The following is a 19,106-nucleotide window of genomic DNA, read 5'->3' on the forward strand; positions in this document are numbered from 1 at the left end:
ATATTGTTCTCAAAAATCTTTTGCGCAGAAGTAAAATTGGTGCACACCTCATTCTTACAGTCATCAACAATCAAATCTATTAGGTTGCTTGTAAAATTGGGAGAATCACAGACATGCTTAGCGGGTCTGATAATTTCATTGTTGGCGTTGAGAGTTATTGACGTTCTGCATTCTTGTTGCTTAGAACACCGCCAGTTTGTCGTCCCAGATTTGTTTTTTAAATAGAAATTGTACCTGTATCCCTGATAGAGTAACACCGGTTTATTTTTTTGACTTTTGATGAACTTTATTTCATTATTATTACATTTGAATTGTTCCATATTTATGCCTAAGCAGAGAAACACTAATTAAAGCAAAGTATTTTACCCTCTGAGGCAATAAATAATATGTTTAATCAAAGTTGACGTTTTTCCTGTCATTATTAGTCATAAATAATAAAGGAAAATAAATGGCCAGCCAGTACCACGTTTTAGGACAAGAATCAATTAAACGCAGTCTTGGTTTTATTGTAGCTGATGTTACTTTTGGATCAAAAATATCGTGAAATGCGAATATGATATTTGATTGAATATGATTTCCTGAGTATTAGCTTTTTTGCAAATATGATGTATTGGGAACATTATGATTCGCGAATATGATATCTAGCTATTATGATATTTTGAGAATATCATATTTTGAGAATGTGCTATTTTGAGATTATAATGTCTTGCTCTTATGATGTTTTGCGAATATCATATACTGCGACTAAAGGGCCTGGGTCTTGGATGTTTATCTATATTAAGTATTTATTATAAAATATAGTATCGTTGAGTTTGTATCTCGTAACACAAGTCTCAAAGAACTTACTTCGAGGCTAACTCAATCAGTGTAATTTGTCCCGTATATATTTATATTTATATATGTCAAGACAGTTTTTATGTGGCATAGATAGATAGATAGATAATTCATTTATTTGATTTGCTACACACGATTTACAATTTCATATGAAATACAAATTAATAGGGTGTGAGTTAGCTAAGTAACATATTTTTTTACAGGACATCTATACTAATATTATAAAGCTGAAGAGTACGATTTATCGAGAAATGCTTTAGGCTATATAACATCACACTGCAACTATAAGGAGCGATAAATAATGAAAAATGTGAAAAAAAAAAAACGGAAAAATTTATTCATCTTTGAGAGTCATTGATGATGCCCAATATAACTATTCCACGCGGACGAAGTCGCGGGCACAGCTAGTAAATAATAATATATATATATATAAAGTAGGTTGCCCACACACAATGTCTGTGGTAACAGCGATAGTAACAAAAAATACACCTATATTTTATTTTAAATAGTCTTGACAATATATTTGTATGGAAAACGCATATAAAAATAAATCAGAACTCTTATAGAGCAGCCGCAAGTTCTTATCACTTTGGCTCAATCGGTAATTAATTTCATCATATTGACAATAAATCTAGGTTATATAGTAAAAATATGACGTTGAAGGACATGCCTCTTTTGTCCCTTTATCTATCCTTACAGTTTAACCTCGATAGAGAGAGAAGGTAAGATGCTCTTATGATGAGGGAAAACATCGTAAGGATGCACATTCAGGCAACTGGATGTGTAACCATGATCGATCCAATATGGGTTAGGTTTACCTGCAATGGTTGCAGATGGGAGTCGCTTCATGTAAAACCTGACTCACTCAATCCAGGAGCCATGGTCAAAGGCATACCCCGGGCTCCTCTTTAGAGTGGTGAGGATGCAACCGGGACAGGAGGAAGAATAGAGAAAGGTAAAACTAATGACTTTCAAACGTTGGTGAAATAAAGGTTTGAAATTGCAAAAATATGTTGAATGGTGCCAATTTCAAAAGGTAAAATATCCCTCTTACATTCAACATTGCAATTCATACATACATAAAACCAAGCCTCTTTCCCGGAGGGGTAGGCAGAGGCTACATCCATCCACTTGCCACGATCTCTGCACACTTCCTCTGCTTCATCCACATTCATAACTCTCCTCATGCAAGCTCGGCCGTTTCGGGCACTCTCGACCTGACCCTTTACCAGGACGCCCTTAATTTGACCAAGATACCTTCGTTCAGGCCTTCCCACTTCGACCAATTGCAATTCAAATTTTTAGTAGACACGGGCGCACACTACACAGTCATCAAAGAACACAACTTACGTCTGACTCTTGAACTCCTTCATGATGTCGAGGAAGTCGTTGTACACCTGCGGCTGGTTGTTGAACTTGAACTTGACCTGGTCGAGGTAGGAGAGCGCGTCCTCGACCTTGAGCCGCTGGACTCTAGGCCTTCCCACTCCGACCAATTGCAATTCAATTTTTTTATAGACACGGGCGCACACCACACAGTCATCAAAGAACACAACTTACGTCTGACTCTTGAACTCCTTCATGATGTCGAGGAAGTCGTTGTACACCTGCGGCTGGTTGTTGAACTTGAACTTGACCTGGTCGAGGTAGGACAGCGCGTCCTCGACCTTGAGCCGCTGGACTCTAGGCCTTCCCACTCCGACCAATTGCAATACAAATTTTTAATAGACACGGGCGCACACTACACAGTCATCAAAGAACACAACTTACGTCTGACTCTTGAACTCCTTCATGATGTCGAGGAAGTCGTTGTACACCTGCGGCTGGTTGTTGAACTTGAACTTGACCTGGTCGAGGTAGGACAGCGCGTCCTCGACCTTGAGCCGCTGGACTCTAGGCCTTCCCACTCCAACCAATTCGAATCATTTTTTTAGTAGACACGGGCGCACACTACACAGTCATCAAAGAACACAACTTACGTCTGACTCTTGAACTCCTTCATGATGTCGAGGAAGTCGTTGTACACCTGCGGCTGGTTGTTGAACTTGAACTTGACCTGGTCGAGGTAGGACAGCGCGTCCTCGACCTTGAGCCGCTGGACTCTAGGCCTTCCCACTCCGACCAATTCGAATCATTTTTTTTAATAGACACGGGCGCACACCACACAGTCATCAAAGAACACAACTTACGTCTGACTCTTGAACTCCTTCATGATGTCGAGGAAGTCGTTGTACACCTGCGGCTGGTTGTTGAACTTGAACTTGACCTGGTCGAGGTAGGACAGCGCGTCCTCGACCTTGAGCCGCTGGAACTGCGCGGCCGGCGGCGCCAGGCTCGGCGACACGCGCCCGCCGCCCGCCTCGAACAGTTGCGGGGGAGACTGTTGTAAGGAAAAAAACAATCGTTAATACATACAGACATATACTCACGTCTATATCCCTTGCGGGGTAGACAGAGCCAGCAGTCTTGAAGACTAAATGGCCACGTTCAGCTATTTGGCTTAATGATAGAATTGAGATTCAAATAGTGACAGGTCGCTAGCACATCGCCTAAAAGAAGAATCCCAAGTATATAAGCCTATCCCTTAGTCGCCTTTTACGACATCCATGGGAAAGAGATGGAGTGGTCCTATTCTTTTTTGTATTGGTGCCGGGAACCACACGGCATAAGGAAAAATAGATGATATATCGGATCTTAATAAAACGACCGCTTTGCTTCAATGCTGGTTTATTACTGAATAGATACTCGCAAGACTTGACATAAGGAGTAATAAAAGCGGGGGAGACTGTTATAAGGAAAAAACAATCGTTAATATGCACGAAGAGAGTTATGAATGTGGATGAAGCGAAGGAAGTGTGCAGAGATCGTGGCAAGTGGAAAAAGGTAGTCTCTGCCTACCCGTACGGGAAAGAGGCGTGATTTTATGTATGTATGTATGTAATCTTAAATACATACATACATATACTCACGACTATGTGCCCTTGCGGGGTAGACAGGGGCCAATGAACAGTCTTTGGAAGACTGTTAGACCACCTTCAGCTGTTTGGCTTAATGGTAGAATTGAGATTCAAATAGTGACAGGTTGCTAGCCCATCGCCTAAAAAAAAAAAGCCCACATATCCCTCAGACGCTTCTACGACATCCACGAGAAAGAGATGGAGTGGTCCTATTCTTTTTTTGTATTAGTGACCTATTTAGGATAACAGACAAGGGCGACCACTCGGCAATGTCGTGGTTATGCGAGGCGTAACGTTTATCATCAAAATAGGAGTTGAATATACATATAAACATGTACCTACTTACATGGGTAGTCGCCTTTTACGATATCTTAATTCTATAGTGCAGGGAATCACACGGCACCTACCTCTAGTCTCTCTAGGGTCTAGGGTGTATCTAAAGGTGAGTATATATTTAAATTATTCAAATATAAAATGACGTGCAAAATAGCATGCGAAGGCCCACTTTCTGAATAAACTGTCGCAGACCTGCTGGAAGAAATTAGTGCCCTTGTACTGAATTTCTCTTTATTTTAAGTTTTATTCTTATTTTCTTTGATGTATCAATACATATAATAAAACGGTAAAAATATTTCGTCTGTACATTTAGTATTTTGACTGAGATGGATAGAGAATTATTTTTTACATTTTTTGTTTGTCTCTCTGTATCTATCTGTATGATCAAGATTCAACTCGAAATTTACGCGGACGGAGTCGCGGGCAACAGCTAGTTAAAATATAAAATGACGTGCAAAATAGCATGCGAAGGCCCATTTTCTGAATTCAATAATGATTTTTCAGTAATATCGCCTGCCAAAAACGAGGTACAACACACAAGGGTCCCACCTTCAACCTCGGCGGCGCCTGCTGCTTGGGCGCGGCGTACGGCGCCCCGGGCTTCATGTAGGCCATGGCGGGCGCGGGCCGCGGCGGGGCGCGCGCGAACCCGCCCACGCCCGCCGGCCCGCCGCCCACAGACAGCATCGTCGCTGCTCCTGTCACAAACATACATACATGTGGTCACTTTACATGCGCTTGGAAGCGGTAGTAGTTATAATTAAGATTTAAGTGATGTGACGTCAATAAGTGATACCTTGTGTCCAATTTTGAAAATAAATCTATTCTATTCTAAATCTATTCTATTCTATCGCTCCTGTCACAAAGATACATACATACATATGTGTGGTCACGTCTATATCCCTTGCGGGCTAGACAGAGCCAACAGTCTTGAAAAGACTGACAGGCCACGTTCAGCTTTTAGGCTCGATGATAGAATTGAGATTCAAATAGTGACAGGTTGCTAGCCCATCGTCTAAAAGAAGAATCTCAAGTTTATAAGCCTATCTCTTGGTCGCCTTTTACGACATCCATGGGACACAAAAATACACGACTTTTTTTTTTGTTTTAGTCTGTCTACCATTGTATGCTACATTGATACACGACATACTATTTAAAACATATGTTAATTTAACTGCTAAAATTTTAATTCCTGTCACTATATCTTCTAACGCATCACATAATTCCCTTATCACTATGTTTCTTATCATGTCACTCAACGTCTACATAGATACACATAATGTCTTTATCCATTGCGGGGTAGACAGCGCCAACAGTTTTGAAAAGACCGGCCATGTTCAGCTGTTCGGCTTGATGATAGAATTTAGATTCAAATAGTGACAGGTTACTTGACTATCGCCTTAAGACTCCCGAGTTTATAAGCATATGCTTATAAACTCGTCATGCATATAAACTGGATGTCGTAAAAGGCGACTAAGGGATATCACTTAGTCGCCTTTTATTCAAATCCATGGCAAAAAGATGGTATATGTCCTATTATTTTCATATTGATGCCGGGAACCAAACGGCGCCTATTTAAACGTTTGCAAAGATAACAAAATTGTCTTACCGAGAATAGGTTGGGCCGGTTGGGCTAAAGTATGCATGTTGCTTGCTCCAGGCTGCTGGATCTGTGACAATAGAAAAATACATCATTTATTAACGCTATAGGTACAAAATGGACGAGTTACTTCGAGAAATGAAATGGGGAGAGAATTCCAAAGCTTTGCAGCCTTTGCTATTTTTTTTTAAAGATTGCCCCACGTCTCCATGACGGCAACGTACCCGTAGCTATACAGCCATGCCGCCCGCGCACCAAATCTCAAAAAAATGTCACGCTTCCTTTAAAAACACCTTTTTCGCCGTAAACTCGGAAAAACCACGTTTCGTCCAATAACATTGCACGCAACAAACTTTGAACTATCAGCGTATACTATCTGTGATTACGGCACGATAGCGTTATCTATTGATTTATTGACATGTATTGTTTATTTTTACACCTGCCGCCGTGTCGCGTACGGGTGACATGAGTACAAATAATCACGTCTACATCCCTTGCGGGGCAGATAGAGGCCAAACTGTTTTGTAAAGTGAAATGCCACATGATGGAATTGAGACTCACATAATGACATGTAGCTAGCTAATCGCATAGCTGAAGATAATTTTGACATAAAAAAATATTGTAATGTAAATATTTTTATCAATAATCGAAAATACTAATAAAAATCATCAGCTGTATTAACGAAACATTCCATTACGAGGGGTGATCCAAAAGTAATGATAATCAGTTATTTCTAGTGCACAAAGAAATAAAAAAAATATGTCAGCCACTTGCTCAGTTATCCACTAGTTCAGGTAAAAAAAATCATATAAATAGGTCACGATTCCCGGGAGCTACATTCATTTGAATACGAACAGTCAAGGAGTGAACATCAAAATGGACAAAAACGAAATCAGAGCCGTGATTAAATACCTCTGCTTGAAAAAAATGTCTACCAAAGACATACACAGCGACCTGGTGGAAACATTAGGGGACTCTGCTCCTCCATATTCTACAGTTGCACGCTGGGTTAAGGAGTTTAAGCTGGGAAGAACATCGACGGAAGACGAACACCGCGAAGGACGCCCATCGACCTCTCTCACTGAAGAAAATGTGAAAAAAGTTGAAGAAGTTATATTGGCAGATCGAAGAGTGACTATTAGGCATGTAGCTGAGGTCACAGGGATCTCATATGGCAGCATTCAAAGAATCCTTACGAACGAATTGCATATGAGAAAGGTCTCCGCGCGTTGGGTACCGAAAATGTTAAACGACGAGCAAAAGAAGAAACGAATCGACATGTCAAGAGCAAATCTCGAAAAGTTCCAGGCAGACAAGGAAAATTTTTTGTCACGTTTTGTGACCATGGACGAGACCTGGATCCATCACTTTGATCCTGAAACAAAACAGCAATCGATGACACGGAAACGAGCCGATGAACCGACGCCGAAGAAATTCAAAATGTCAAGCTCAGCGTGGAAGGTTATGGCGTCTGTTTTTTGGGATGCTGAAGGAATAATCATGGTGGACTACTTGGAGAAGGGGGCCACTATTACAGGCTCTTACTATGCAGAACAAATAAGAAGATTGCGGGAGGCTATTAAGGAGAAAAGGCGAGGCAAACTGCGGGCTGGAGTGCTGTTCCATCAAGACAACGCACCGGCTCACAAAGCTGCAGTTGCCATGGCTGCCATTCAAGAAGCGGGCTTTGAGCTGGTGGAACACCCACCTTATTCACCAGATCTAGCCCCCAGTGACTTCTATCTCTTTCCTCGACTCAAGGAACACCTCCGGGGCAAGAAATTTGACGATGATAGCGATGTGATGGCCGCGGTTGACGAGTTTTTTGAGAGTCAGGATAAAGAATTTTTTTCTAAAGGTATTTTAGGTTTAGAAAAAAGATGGACTAAATGTATAGACTTGCTAGGAGACTATGTTGAGAAATAAATTTATTTATATAATATATTCATTGTATTTATTATTGATTATCATTACTTTTGGATCACCCCTCGTACATGACTTGAAGCCAAAGTCCAAAGAACACAAAGTTGAGAATCATTATCATTACAAATGATCGAATTTGTACCAAACAAGGTAAAGTCTTCGATGCCCTTACGGTAAAGAAATACATCGTGAGGAAACCTGCACATTCAGGCAACTGGACTTGTGAAACCAGGATCAAATAAAAATTGATTTATTAAAAAAACTTATGCTCGAGTGAAGAAGCGGCGGAACAATTTACACTGTAGCATTTTCACGGGACGGGAATTACTTGTAAAAACCAAAGTGAGAATGTGAGGTAGGACTTTTTATCTCCCTCAAACATCATGGCGTAGGATTCCGAGACTAAAATCGAATGTCGTAATTCACAATCTCTTGAACTGACATTTAGCCAGAACCCAGAACGTCTCTGATATGATCAACTCCAAAACCGACGAGCTTGCATGAAGAGAGTAATGACTGTGGATGAAGCGAAACAAATATTCCAGGGATCGTGACAAGTGGAAAGATAATAGGTAGTCTCTGTCTACCAATCCGGGAAAGAGGCGTGATTTATTTATGTATGTATGTATGTCGTAATTCAAACAAAACATGTTACCCGCCAACTCAGTGCCGCGCTGATGAATCAAAGTTTATTTTTAAATCCACGCGGATTCCAAGATGTTTCAATCTAGCCAACACGTAACCTTGGATCGGGTATAGAAAGCTTTTGTTTTCCCCATTTTAACTCAACTGTCAATATAACATACATACATACCAGTCACGTCTATATCCCCTGCGGGGTAGACAGGGCCAACAGCATCGAAAAGACTGAAAGACTACGTTTAGCTGTACGACTTCATGATGGTATTGAGATTCCAATAGTGACAGGTTGCTAGCATCGCCTATAAGACAAATCCGAAAGCCTATCCCTTAGTCGCTTTTTACGACATCCACGGGACAGATGTGGAGTGGTCCTTTTCTTTAGTGGACCGAGAACAACAAGTTTTGACAAGAGAAGTTTGAAGAGAGAGTTGACAACCCCCCGCGTCTTCACCCGGGAGAGCGTGGGACTCCTGGCACCTAATGTACCAGCCTACCCACTAAAACCCCTCCGTGCGCCCTTCTTGCCATTTTGAGGGCATCATGGGATCGCTGGCATTTCACCACGATTGCCCTCCGAGTGGCCGGCGCGTCTGTGCCGGGAATTTAGCTATTACGGGCGACCAATAAGTTGCTGGCCGTCCTTTCCATTCCAGGGTCGGGAAGTGACCCCCTAGTGAGGCGGTAGCCTCCCCACTTAAACCCCATTTTCAGGGCATCATGTGTCCCCAAGGCATTCCACCACGACGCCCGACCCTAACCAATTCCCTTGCATAGGAACTGCATAAGAAACTTGCTGATAAACTATCGCATCGTAAACATAAGGTTATCGACTTATCTCAGGCGTGGGCGCAAGTAAACAACGCAATTATGTTACACATAGGAACATAACTGTACTTTTGCAGCATCGGGTGCGAGTGAAACGAGAATTTTATTGTTGCAATTGACTTCTGCAGCAGCGGTCGGAAGTATAACAGGTGCTTTTGTAATAAAGCGAATTGTTTAATTTTTTTTTTTTATTAAAATACATCTAAACAGGGCTCTGTCAGTGATTGATATACATACATATGGTCACGTCTATATTCCTTACGGGGTAGACAGAGCCAACAGTCTTGAAAAGACTGAATGGCCACGTTCAGCTTTTTGGCTTAATGATAGAATTGAGATTCAAATAGTGACAGGTTGCTAGCCCATCGCCTAAAAAAAGAATCACAAGTTTGTAAGCCTTTCCCTTAGTCGCCTTTTACGACATCCATAGGGAAGAGATGGAGGGGTCCTATTCTTTTTTCTTATGGTGCCGGGAACCACACAGCACAGAACAATTGTTTTAGCTTTTTTTTTAATTTACATACATAAACAGGGCTCTGTCAGTGATAGATATACATATATATTAATTTATTTAAAACTTTATTGCACAAAAATAAATGTACAAAACGCGGACTTAATGCCGTTAGGCATTCTCTACCAGTCGACCAGCTGACCAAACAGAAAAACTAAGTTGGTGGTGCGATATATATATCTATCTTTTTTTATTTTTTATGAGATATATATACCATTTCAAGACTGAAAGGCTATGTCCAGCTGTATATCTTTATGATGGAATTGAGTGACAGGGTTCAAATAGTGACAGGTTGCTATCTCATAGAGTATAAGAGGAATTCCAAGTATATAAGCCTATCCCTCAGTCGACATCCATGGAAAAGATACGGAGTGAACAAGCTGCAGTGTAGTTTGTTCCACTGCTTCTTCTGCACATGCGCTTTGGAAGCGGTAGTAGTTATAATTAGATTTAAGTGAAGTGTCTTCAATAAGTGATACCTTGTTTCCAATTTTGAAAATAAATCTATTCTAATAAGTCTTTTTAAATACGTCGACATTTTTCGTGTGGTATCTATGACAGCTTCCAATAATAAAGGCGCATCGACGTCAATTCATATTCGCAGTCAATGCACTCATGCGCAGCCCAACCAGCTTATTGAGACGATATGGGTAGGTAGTTGGTACATTTCCAATTCTATATGTGACTAACAATGATAACATTTAAAGTTAACATTTAAAGAGAATATAATAGAAGCTGCAGTGTAGTTTGTTTCGCCGCTTCTTCTACACATGCGCTTTGGAAGCGGTAGTAGTTATTATTAGATTTAAGTGATGTGACGTCAATAAGTGATACCTTGTATCCAATTTTGAAAATCAATCTATTCTATTCTAATAGTAAGAAACATTAAACTTTAACAATTTGATGTAGGTACCTACCTAAATGCATATTTGTCGTGGTATTTACCACACAACGCACCATGATGAAAAAGTGTCTTAAAGTCTTTTAATTTTTCATTCATTCTTTGAATTATTAAATAATAATACCAACTAATATTAATTACATAATTGGCAAGTTTATTTGTTTTTACTCCGTCACGGGTTATCTACTGAATTATATATGTACATACATACATATAGTCACGCCTGATGTCTCTGTCTACCCCGCAAGGGATATAGACCTAATTATATGAATATGGAAAACTGTAGCTTTTCAACTACCCTACATATTGCTTTGTATGATAATAATATATACATATATATATATAGTATCTTTACTTTGTGGAGGGAAAGGTCAGAGTGGGAAGGCCTAGACGAACGTATCTTGATAAATTAAGGAGGTCCTGGCAAAGGGTCAGGTCAAGAGTACCCGAAACCGCCGAACTTGCATGAAGACAGCTATGAATGTAGGTGAAGCGAAGGAAGTGTGCAGAGATCGTGGCAAGTGGAAAGATGTAGTCTCTGCCTACCCCTCCGGGAAAGAGGCGTGATTTTATTTATGTATGTGTGTATGTACATACCTGGGCTGGAACCTGAGACGGCATGGGCGCTGGATCTTCAGGCCCGAGACGAGGGACCCCTGTGCGTTTCATCATCTTAATGCTTCACACCATCACCTCGTCACCTGGAAAGTGATGAACACATCATCAGTTGACTGCTAACATGGCCACATTTCATCTAACCAACTGATATTATAAATACAAGTTTTCAAGGATGCATGTTTGTTACTTTTTCACGCAAAAAAGCTATTGAACGGATAATCATAAAATTAGAGTACACAAGTAGAATATAACCTGGCATAACATAGGGTACAAATGTTTTGAAACGGTGCTTCAAATAAATTTTCAATTCACCACAACTTCTTTTTTCACACAAGTTTCGACAATGCTAATTATAATATGATCTTCCTGTGAAAAACGCGTTCAAATCCATTGAGAAGTTTCGAAGTTATAACGTACCAGACATAGAGTCAAAATTTATTTTATGATTTCTGTTACACTTAAATCGCCAGTTTTTGAAAAAATATTTAAACTTTCACACACTTTTCTATTACAATATCATGCTTATTCATATATAAATGATTCGGCTATATCTAAGTTCTACAGGAGATAACAATTCAATAAATTTTATGAAATAACCCTTTAGAATGTGTCTGTCCCTTTAGAAAGTGACGTCAATAAGTGATACCTTTAATCCAATTTTGAAAATCCAATATTGCAAAGATTTATCCACATTCCAGACAAAGTGAAAAAGGGTTTTTGAATGTCATGAGTTAAATACTACCATGTTAAGTGACATACAAGGAGTATGCGTGTACTATGATGATGTTATCATAGCTGGAGACAGCTGGTCAGATCATGATCAGATTTTAAGTAAGGTAATAGACAGATGCCTACCCCTCCGGGAAAGAGGCGTGATTTTATGTATGTATGTATGTATGTAATAGACAGAGCAAAAATATTTAACATATTTCTTTTTATAAACTTGTTTAATAAGAATAAAATTCAATATTGATCAGATTTTTTTTTAAATATGTTGTATTTGATATAAATGAAGGTCCTGAGTATTTATAGGCTATTGTAGATTAAATCAAACTAAAAATGTCAAGGAATTGAAAATGATCTCAAGAATGTGTAATTATTATAGTTAATAACAAATTATTTGTTTGTTTGTGACAGCTTTATTGCTAATTTATCATTAATTTACACAGTTACAAGAACTTAATGAATAAAGATGTAAATCAAATCTCAGGTTACAAATATGATTTATACATACATATAATCATGTCAATATCCCTTACAGGGTAGACAGATTTAAGATACAAATATTAAGTTTAGTGATTTGGGAACTTATGGTGAGCATGTGTCATATAATGGTCTTGGATTTCAAATGTCATCATCACACAACTGAATCATATTGTGGTTTCATTACATAAAATCCATAATGTAACACTTAAAATTTCATCTATTTAAGTGGTAAGTCTTAAAAGTCTCTGAAGTATCTAAAACCTAGTGATTTTTCTTTTAAAATAAATTGAATAAATATATTTAAGCAAAAAAATTGGTTTAAAAAAAATTAAAATATAGCAATTATAAATTGGAGTTTTGAGCCAACATCATGTCATAGTGGAGAGACAAATTTTATGATCTTGTTGGACTGAAATGAAATAATAAGACTTTAGGAATTGCACAAAGCTTTTTAAAGAGTAGTACAGTGAAAGTAGCAAGAATTAATGGTTAAACACATGGATTTTCAGTACATTCGGTACCAAAAAGAGGAATGAAAGGGCATGTGACATCTAATAAATAATCATATCAAATGCGGCTGTCATTACCTCCTATAAGAGAAACATTCCAGTATGACACATAGCCTATAAACACTTTTAGGATAACGGATAAGCTTGGGATTCCTCTTGTTAGCGATGGGCTTCCAACTTATCACTCTTTGAATCATAATTCCTTCATAAAGCCACATACCTGACAGTGGTCTTTCAGTCTTCTGAAGACTGTTGGTGGTGTTCACCTCGCAAGGGATATAGACATGAATGTATGTATGAATGTTCACTTTTAGAAGTCAATTTAGGTTATTTAAAGACTGGAAGAATCCTAATATGCAAGATAACCTATACATACTCTTCTTCCTTATGGCTATATATAGTCTCAGTTACCTCACCCCCTTAACAATGGTTCATGGATCAGGTTAGTCAGTTGACATGACAATGCACACTATTTGTCAATATAGGTTAGGTTAGTTGGGCAAATTATAGTTCCTACTCACAGGGGCAACTAACATAAATCTATATTGCTCTTAGAGGCTGTTCAAACATTGATAAGACATGTGACTTGTCTTGGCTCTCTATCATTGAAGTTTCAACTTATAATCCTACATAAAGTTAAAAGGCAAAGAATACAGCTTGTCTAAATTGTTTTGTATGCAAACTGGTCAATATTAAACATCATTATGTTGGTTATTCAGTACTTTGTTACTGGGTCAAGGCAATTCGCTTTCGAGTGACTTATTCAATTGGCACAAATAAAATTGGTTTTAAATTTAATGTTAACGTAAATAACAAATAATTGACAAAGAACATGTGCTCAGTAATGAGAGACATTCAAAACAATGAAAATAAAAAGTATTTTTCTTTCTGATTTAGAGGTTATGTAGGCAATGGAAGTTATTTTCTAATTTGATAGATCTAGATAGATTATTAAACCTACAATTCAATAAAACAGCAGAATAATATTAATGAAACCCATGTGCACTACTAGACATATGTATTTTATTAGTTACGTAATCGACTGCACTTACCAGAATATTTTTGGATTATCTACACAAAGTTTTATCAGGTTGACTGACTAAAAAAAATCAATTAAAACAATATTTACTCCTAGCGGTGATTAAAAAAATCTAACGAACGCGTCACACACTGGCTCTCTTGAAATGAAAAAAGCGGGAATACGGTAAAAAAAATATTCTTGACAAAATGACAGTGACATGTTATGTTTTTGACAGGCTTTTTTTAAATAGGGTTGGGCTATTTCTATCATGTATTCAGAATTGAGTCAATTTCGTCATATCGTATCAAACGAATGTTCTTTTGAAATATGATGCATATTACGCAATTACAAGATAAAGCCACTTTACAAACGCTCAATAAATAGGCATAAACTCGAGGCTCCAATTTGGAATTTAAAATGCTTCGGTCAGAGCACCCACACACAGGTTCGTTCATAAAACCGGTCCGGCAGCAACGCCGATGACACAAACTCGTACTTATTTATAGCGGAAAACGTACACAAATCGATAACACTCCGCCTAGGTGCACCTCTACATAGAACGGGCGGCGCAAAATGCGTTTTGTGAAACTTTCATCTTGGCACTTGGCAACAGAATTAACACATTGAACGTTGGTAGTCTTGTCCCGCCTTTTTTACTATAGCGCTATCTCCACGACTCGTGGTCCGGCATTGATTCAAAGCACGTCAGGTACAGTCTCTCACGAAATTTTAGGTATTATTATTTCCAATGTGAATCATAGCGAGCAGATCATAAAGAAAAAGTTTAGTTTGATTGAGGATAATCATCTTTCAGAATAGAGTGGTAAAGTCCGCTTTACAGCGGCCCGGGTGAAACGAGGACGGCGCGGCGGTATTCGTCACCGACGTAGAAAATGGCGACTAAATACCAACAATTACATCGCGCCGCAGATCGTCATGAGAATCAATGATAATAAAAACGAGACAGAGGCCTATGCTCTGAGACAAGATAACAATAAGCACTGAATAGCAATATGTCACAGGTATCTACGTGACATAGATAAGACAATCTGGTTAAAAAAAATTAAAACTTAACATACCCTTGAATCCTTAATGCCAAATCGTGAAAATCTTCACCATGAGGACGAAAACGAGTTTTGTAACTTATTAAACAGTTGTAAGATAAAAAATTATGATAATAAAGCGTCACAGTACGCTCGGGGCGAGCACATCCGTGCGCCTTCAAATAGCGCAACGGCGCAACTTTTTCGAGCGCGGCATCAACACGGTCAGGTGGGCGAGGTTGCGACACTGCCATAGCACGGTCTCTCTCACACACCTCCCGCTCGCTCTAATTGCGTGTTGTCTCGCTTCCACTCGCGAGCAAGCACCAACTCGGATTGGGGGGATGCAAGTGGAGCCCTCCGCGTACGAACGTCGCGCACTGAGCTGCGCGGCCGACTGACTGCTTCAGCACCTCCATCCACCGCAGGCCCGCGGCCGGCCAAGTAATCGAGCCCAGCTCAGTTGCAGTGCGGCAACGTCGCCATAGAATAATAGCGAGCGAATCGGACGTGCCGCGATATGAAATGCCACAAAACTCCTCAGAGGTGGTGGACCAAAACAAATCTCCTTTCTCTAAAATTATACAACAGTTGCGACTGAGAGCGCAAATTGGCTTCACATGTAATTTTCCCGCCGAAAACACTTTCTATATTTGCATGAAAGGTGCGCGTGGTTAGTGGCCTACTTCAGGAATGGGTTGTGGAAAAATGTGGAGGAATGTTAGTAATAGTTAAAATATTATATATCTCTCTGGTAGCTTCTACAAAGTTCTCCGCCATTTCTGTAGTTAAGAGTCAATTTACTACAGCAAAAGCGCATTTGTATAACGTGCTGATCCGCGAGACTGGTTGCCTTGGCAACAAAAACTTGTTATGGAGGGAAGATATGCATCTTAGAAGAACACTTTCGTAAGGATGTTAAGTAACAACCATTTTGTTTTGATACAAAAACGTTTTTAGACATCACTTAAACATCAAAATTAACTTTTAAAGGGTATTTAAACAATTAAACAAACATTGATTGGTTTTTTGATGTATTTTGATTATAAGCCTATGTAAGCAGTTTGGTTCTCCATGTAAGCCTATAAAAATAAAGAAATACGATCATGGTCACACAGATAATAAAAAAAAAACACAGCAACTGATTAAAAGCAACAATTGAAATAAGATCATTGTGAATATTTATTTAAAAAATCTACAGAACTAATCCGTACTAATCTAGACTAAAATGTTAAGCATAAGATAGAATTATAGTATTTTGTCATCAACCTTTTATTTTATTTTATTTTTTATCTTTATTTAAGCAACAAACAGTCGTTTACAAATAGAAATTTACATAAACTATGAGTACAATTTAAAGACCTATAGTGCCCTAAAGTGATGTACTTCTATAATAAAAAGGGTTAATTACATTCCTTTAAAAAACTTCTTAGAATAACGAAAAATTACCTACCTATCATACTTCACAAAAGTCATCTGGCTCAATTAAAACATTGCATGTTAATTATTTATTATTCCTTTCACATTTAAAATAGATAAAACTATATTTAAAAAAAAAAAACAGTAGTAGTTTTATATATAGAACTAGCTTTTGCCCGTGACTTCGTCCACGTGGTGGCGATGGTGGGTGGGTTTCCATACAAACATTTTTCTCCTCTTTTAACCCCTTGTCCCCCTTTTTTGGAATAAACAGTTGTCAGGATTAATTATCTGTACCGAATGAAGGCAATTTTTGGTAAATGGATAATCGAAATACGTAGCTTATGATCTTAGATATGGACACAGAAACCAGTTTACTATCAGAGCTGACAATTTTTTTACTCTGTAAGACAGTATTTCGGTGTGGCAGTATGATTAAGTAATGAGAAACATTAAAAACCGTACACAGTACTAAAAATCATTAAAGGATAAAACAATATGATTTAACAAAACAGAATAAAACAAGTGAGAATCGCACCAAATTTATTTTATGTCTGGGAAAAGTATTAAAGGGTTTATAGTTGAGTTAAGCGTATGTGATACTTCTAGCGCCATCTATGAACACTACTTGAAAACTCTAGTTAAAGTTATTGATAGATAAATAACTCTTAAGAGTCACTGAGGTACAGTATCTACTTACATCTTCTTTCTTTTAAAATTTAGGAATAGTAAAAAAAATGCTGCGAAAAAATACTGCCAAATATTGAAGGTTAATGAATACATTATGTACCAGCCAACAACCTTCACCTAATGAAAATAAATAATATCAATAATTATGTAGCATTTTCGCTCGAATAATATATCAAAATCCTTGAACTGATACAAATAAAATCACATGGTGCATTATAATCATGATAATGTCCATTTAATGTTTACTGTTGTTGGATATAACTGCTAATGACGCAACTCTCGGCATTTACACACAACATGCAAGTAGGTATGTGTCTACTAATCTATTATCCATCCCCAGGTAGATATGTGTGCGTTAATACTTGTGTGGTTCAAACCCACACAACGAAGCTGTATGACTGTAGACGTATTAACCTCAATTACAACGACGATGTGCGCAGCGTATGTAGAACATAATGTATCAGAATCGGCATTTGCTAATTGTTTAACATAATAGCATGCGATCTTCATTATAAACAAAATAAACGCGGTTAATTTTATCCATTGTTACGCCGAAGATATATTGGCCTTGAAACTTCTTATCGAAGTGACTGTTCACAAGAAAAGACGCGAATGCGGCGTTGCCGTATCGGCGAGCGCGAGCCTTGTTCGCTATTGCGTCGTAATTCTACCGCCGCCATTTTGTTTCCATTTATCAGATGCAATAAACTAATGATGAGATATATTCAGGACGATTTCTCGTCTCAATTTAAACTATATTGCTTCATAAGTTAGCAATTTTGGATGATTATAACTATTACCTATCTTTATAGTCAGCTGCTCTTACTTGTTACGTAACCTGAAAAATGTACCTACTTACGTAGACGCATACAAGTTTCTCATAGCACATGATCTACAGGACTAAGGATAACCCAATCCCAATATACAATATGGATATGCTAACCATATGATAGATAGCAGATATTGCAATGTTCAATGTAAGTATGATAGGCATATCCATATGCACTTATGTGGGGAGGGCGAAGTGTCGGCGCAATATGGTTGAGATACGTACATTGAGCGGTTCGGGAGCCGGGGCCGGGTGCGGAGCGTAAGCCCCAGGGTCCCAGGGCGAAGCTCCCACCAACCCATGATCAAATACATCACTAATTTGAACATTTTCAACCCAAATTCCACGGTATCGATCACGCACAGACGCCATTTTGAACCGACACTGACAAGACGGTGAGCCGTGCGACGTTGCCACGTCGCTCGTTCTAACCCGCAATTCTATTTCTGGCTACCTCCCCTCCCGCCCGCTATGACGATGGTCGCTCCACAAACAGAGCGACAAAACATAATTTGAATCATATCTGCCAATGCATAGACTTAAATCATCATTCGAAAACTAAAAAGGCATCAAGATGGCTTCGGCTTAACCGGTAAGAAGGGGGCTCGCACAGTTTTTAGGGTGATAAGATATGTAACTATACAGTTATATAGAGTTTGTAATGTAATGAGCATCGCGCGCCCGGCTTTCACCGAGCGGGGCGAGGCGCAGCCGCGCAGGAGCGCGCCGACATGTGCCATTGGCCACCGCGGAGATCGATAGTCAAACACTGGCGAGGCCGACGACCCACATACGACTCTCAGCCCTACCGCCATTAAAATACAGGCGATTTCGCGTCGGCCGCTACTATAAACAAACTACTACACCAGCACATCGACGTCCTCTACGTTAGCGCACGAACACATACATTCGGAAGCGACGCGGCCAGCCCGAGCTGTGAATGTATACGTATACCTATCATGTATTATGGCACTTTTCTAGAGGCGAAATTCCTGTACCACGATCACGGCGCACCCAGCGCCCTATCGAAGGACAAAGGGCCGATTTCACAGGGAAAACAAAGGGAAATGCCGGTTACATATAATAACATTCAGTTTTATTTTGTAATGAACTCGTTCAAGTGTAAGTGGACAACGCGTTGCCAAGTGGCTGACTGGTGGATAGAGCGCGCGGATTACACATTATGAAATTCAGATTTCGAATGCACATCACTGTATTTTGTATTTGATAATATTTATAAAA

General features: G+C 39.0%; 1 protein-coding gene across 1 annotated transcript in view; it reads right to left on the minus strand.

The window, feature by feature from the left end:
* Nucleotides 1-15,331, minus strand: part of LOC106131223 (paired amphipathic helix protein Sin3a) — a 35,769-nt gene extending 20,438 nt beyond the window's left edge. The window contains exons 1-5 of the mRNA XM_060952807.1: nucleotides 14,963-15,331; nucleotides 11,127-11,230; nucleotides 5,737-5,797; nucleotides 4,677-4,825; nucleotides 3,024-3,214 (exon numbers count right to left, since the gene is read on the minus strand). Of these exons, the coding sequence (XP_060808790.1) occupies nucleotides 3,024-3,214; nucleotides 4,677-4,825; nucleotides 5,737-5,797; nucleotides 11,127-11,201 (476 nt within the window). The 5' untranslated portion in view covers nucleotides 11,202-11,230; nucleotides 14,963-15,331. The remainder of the gene's footprint in view (nucleotides 1-3,023; nucleotides 3,215-4,676; nucleotides 4,826-5,736; nucleotides 5,798-11,126; nucleotides 11,231-14,962) is intronic.
* Between the last annotated feature and the right edge of the window lie 3,775 nt (nucleotides 15,332-19,106).

Source organism: Amyelois transitella, chromosome 29 (genome assembly GCF_032362555.1).
Source record: "Amyelois transitella isolate CPQ chromosome 29, ilAmyTran1.1, whole genome shotgun sequence".
NCBI classification, from domain to species: Eukaryota; Metazoa; Arthropoda; class Insecta; order Lepidoptera; family Pyralidae; genus Amyelois; species Amyelois transitella.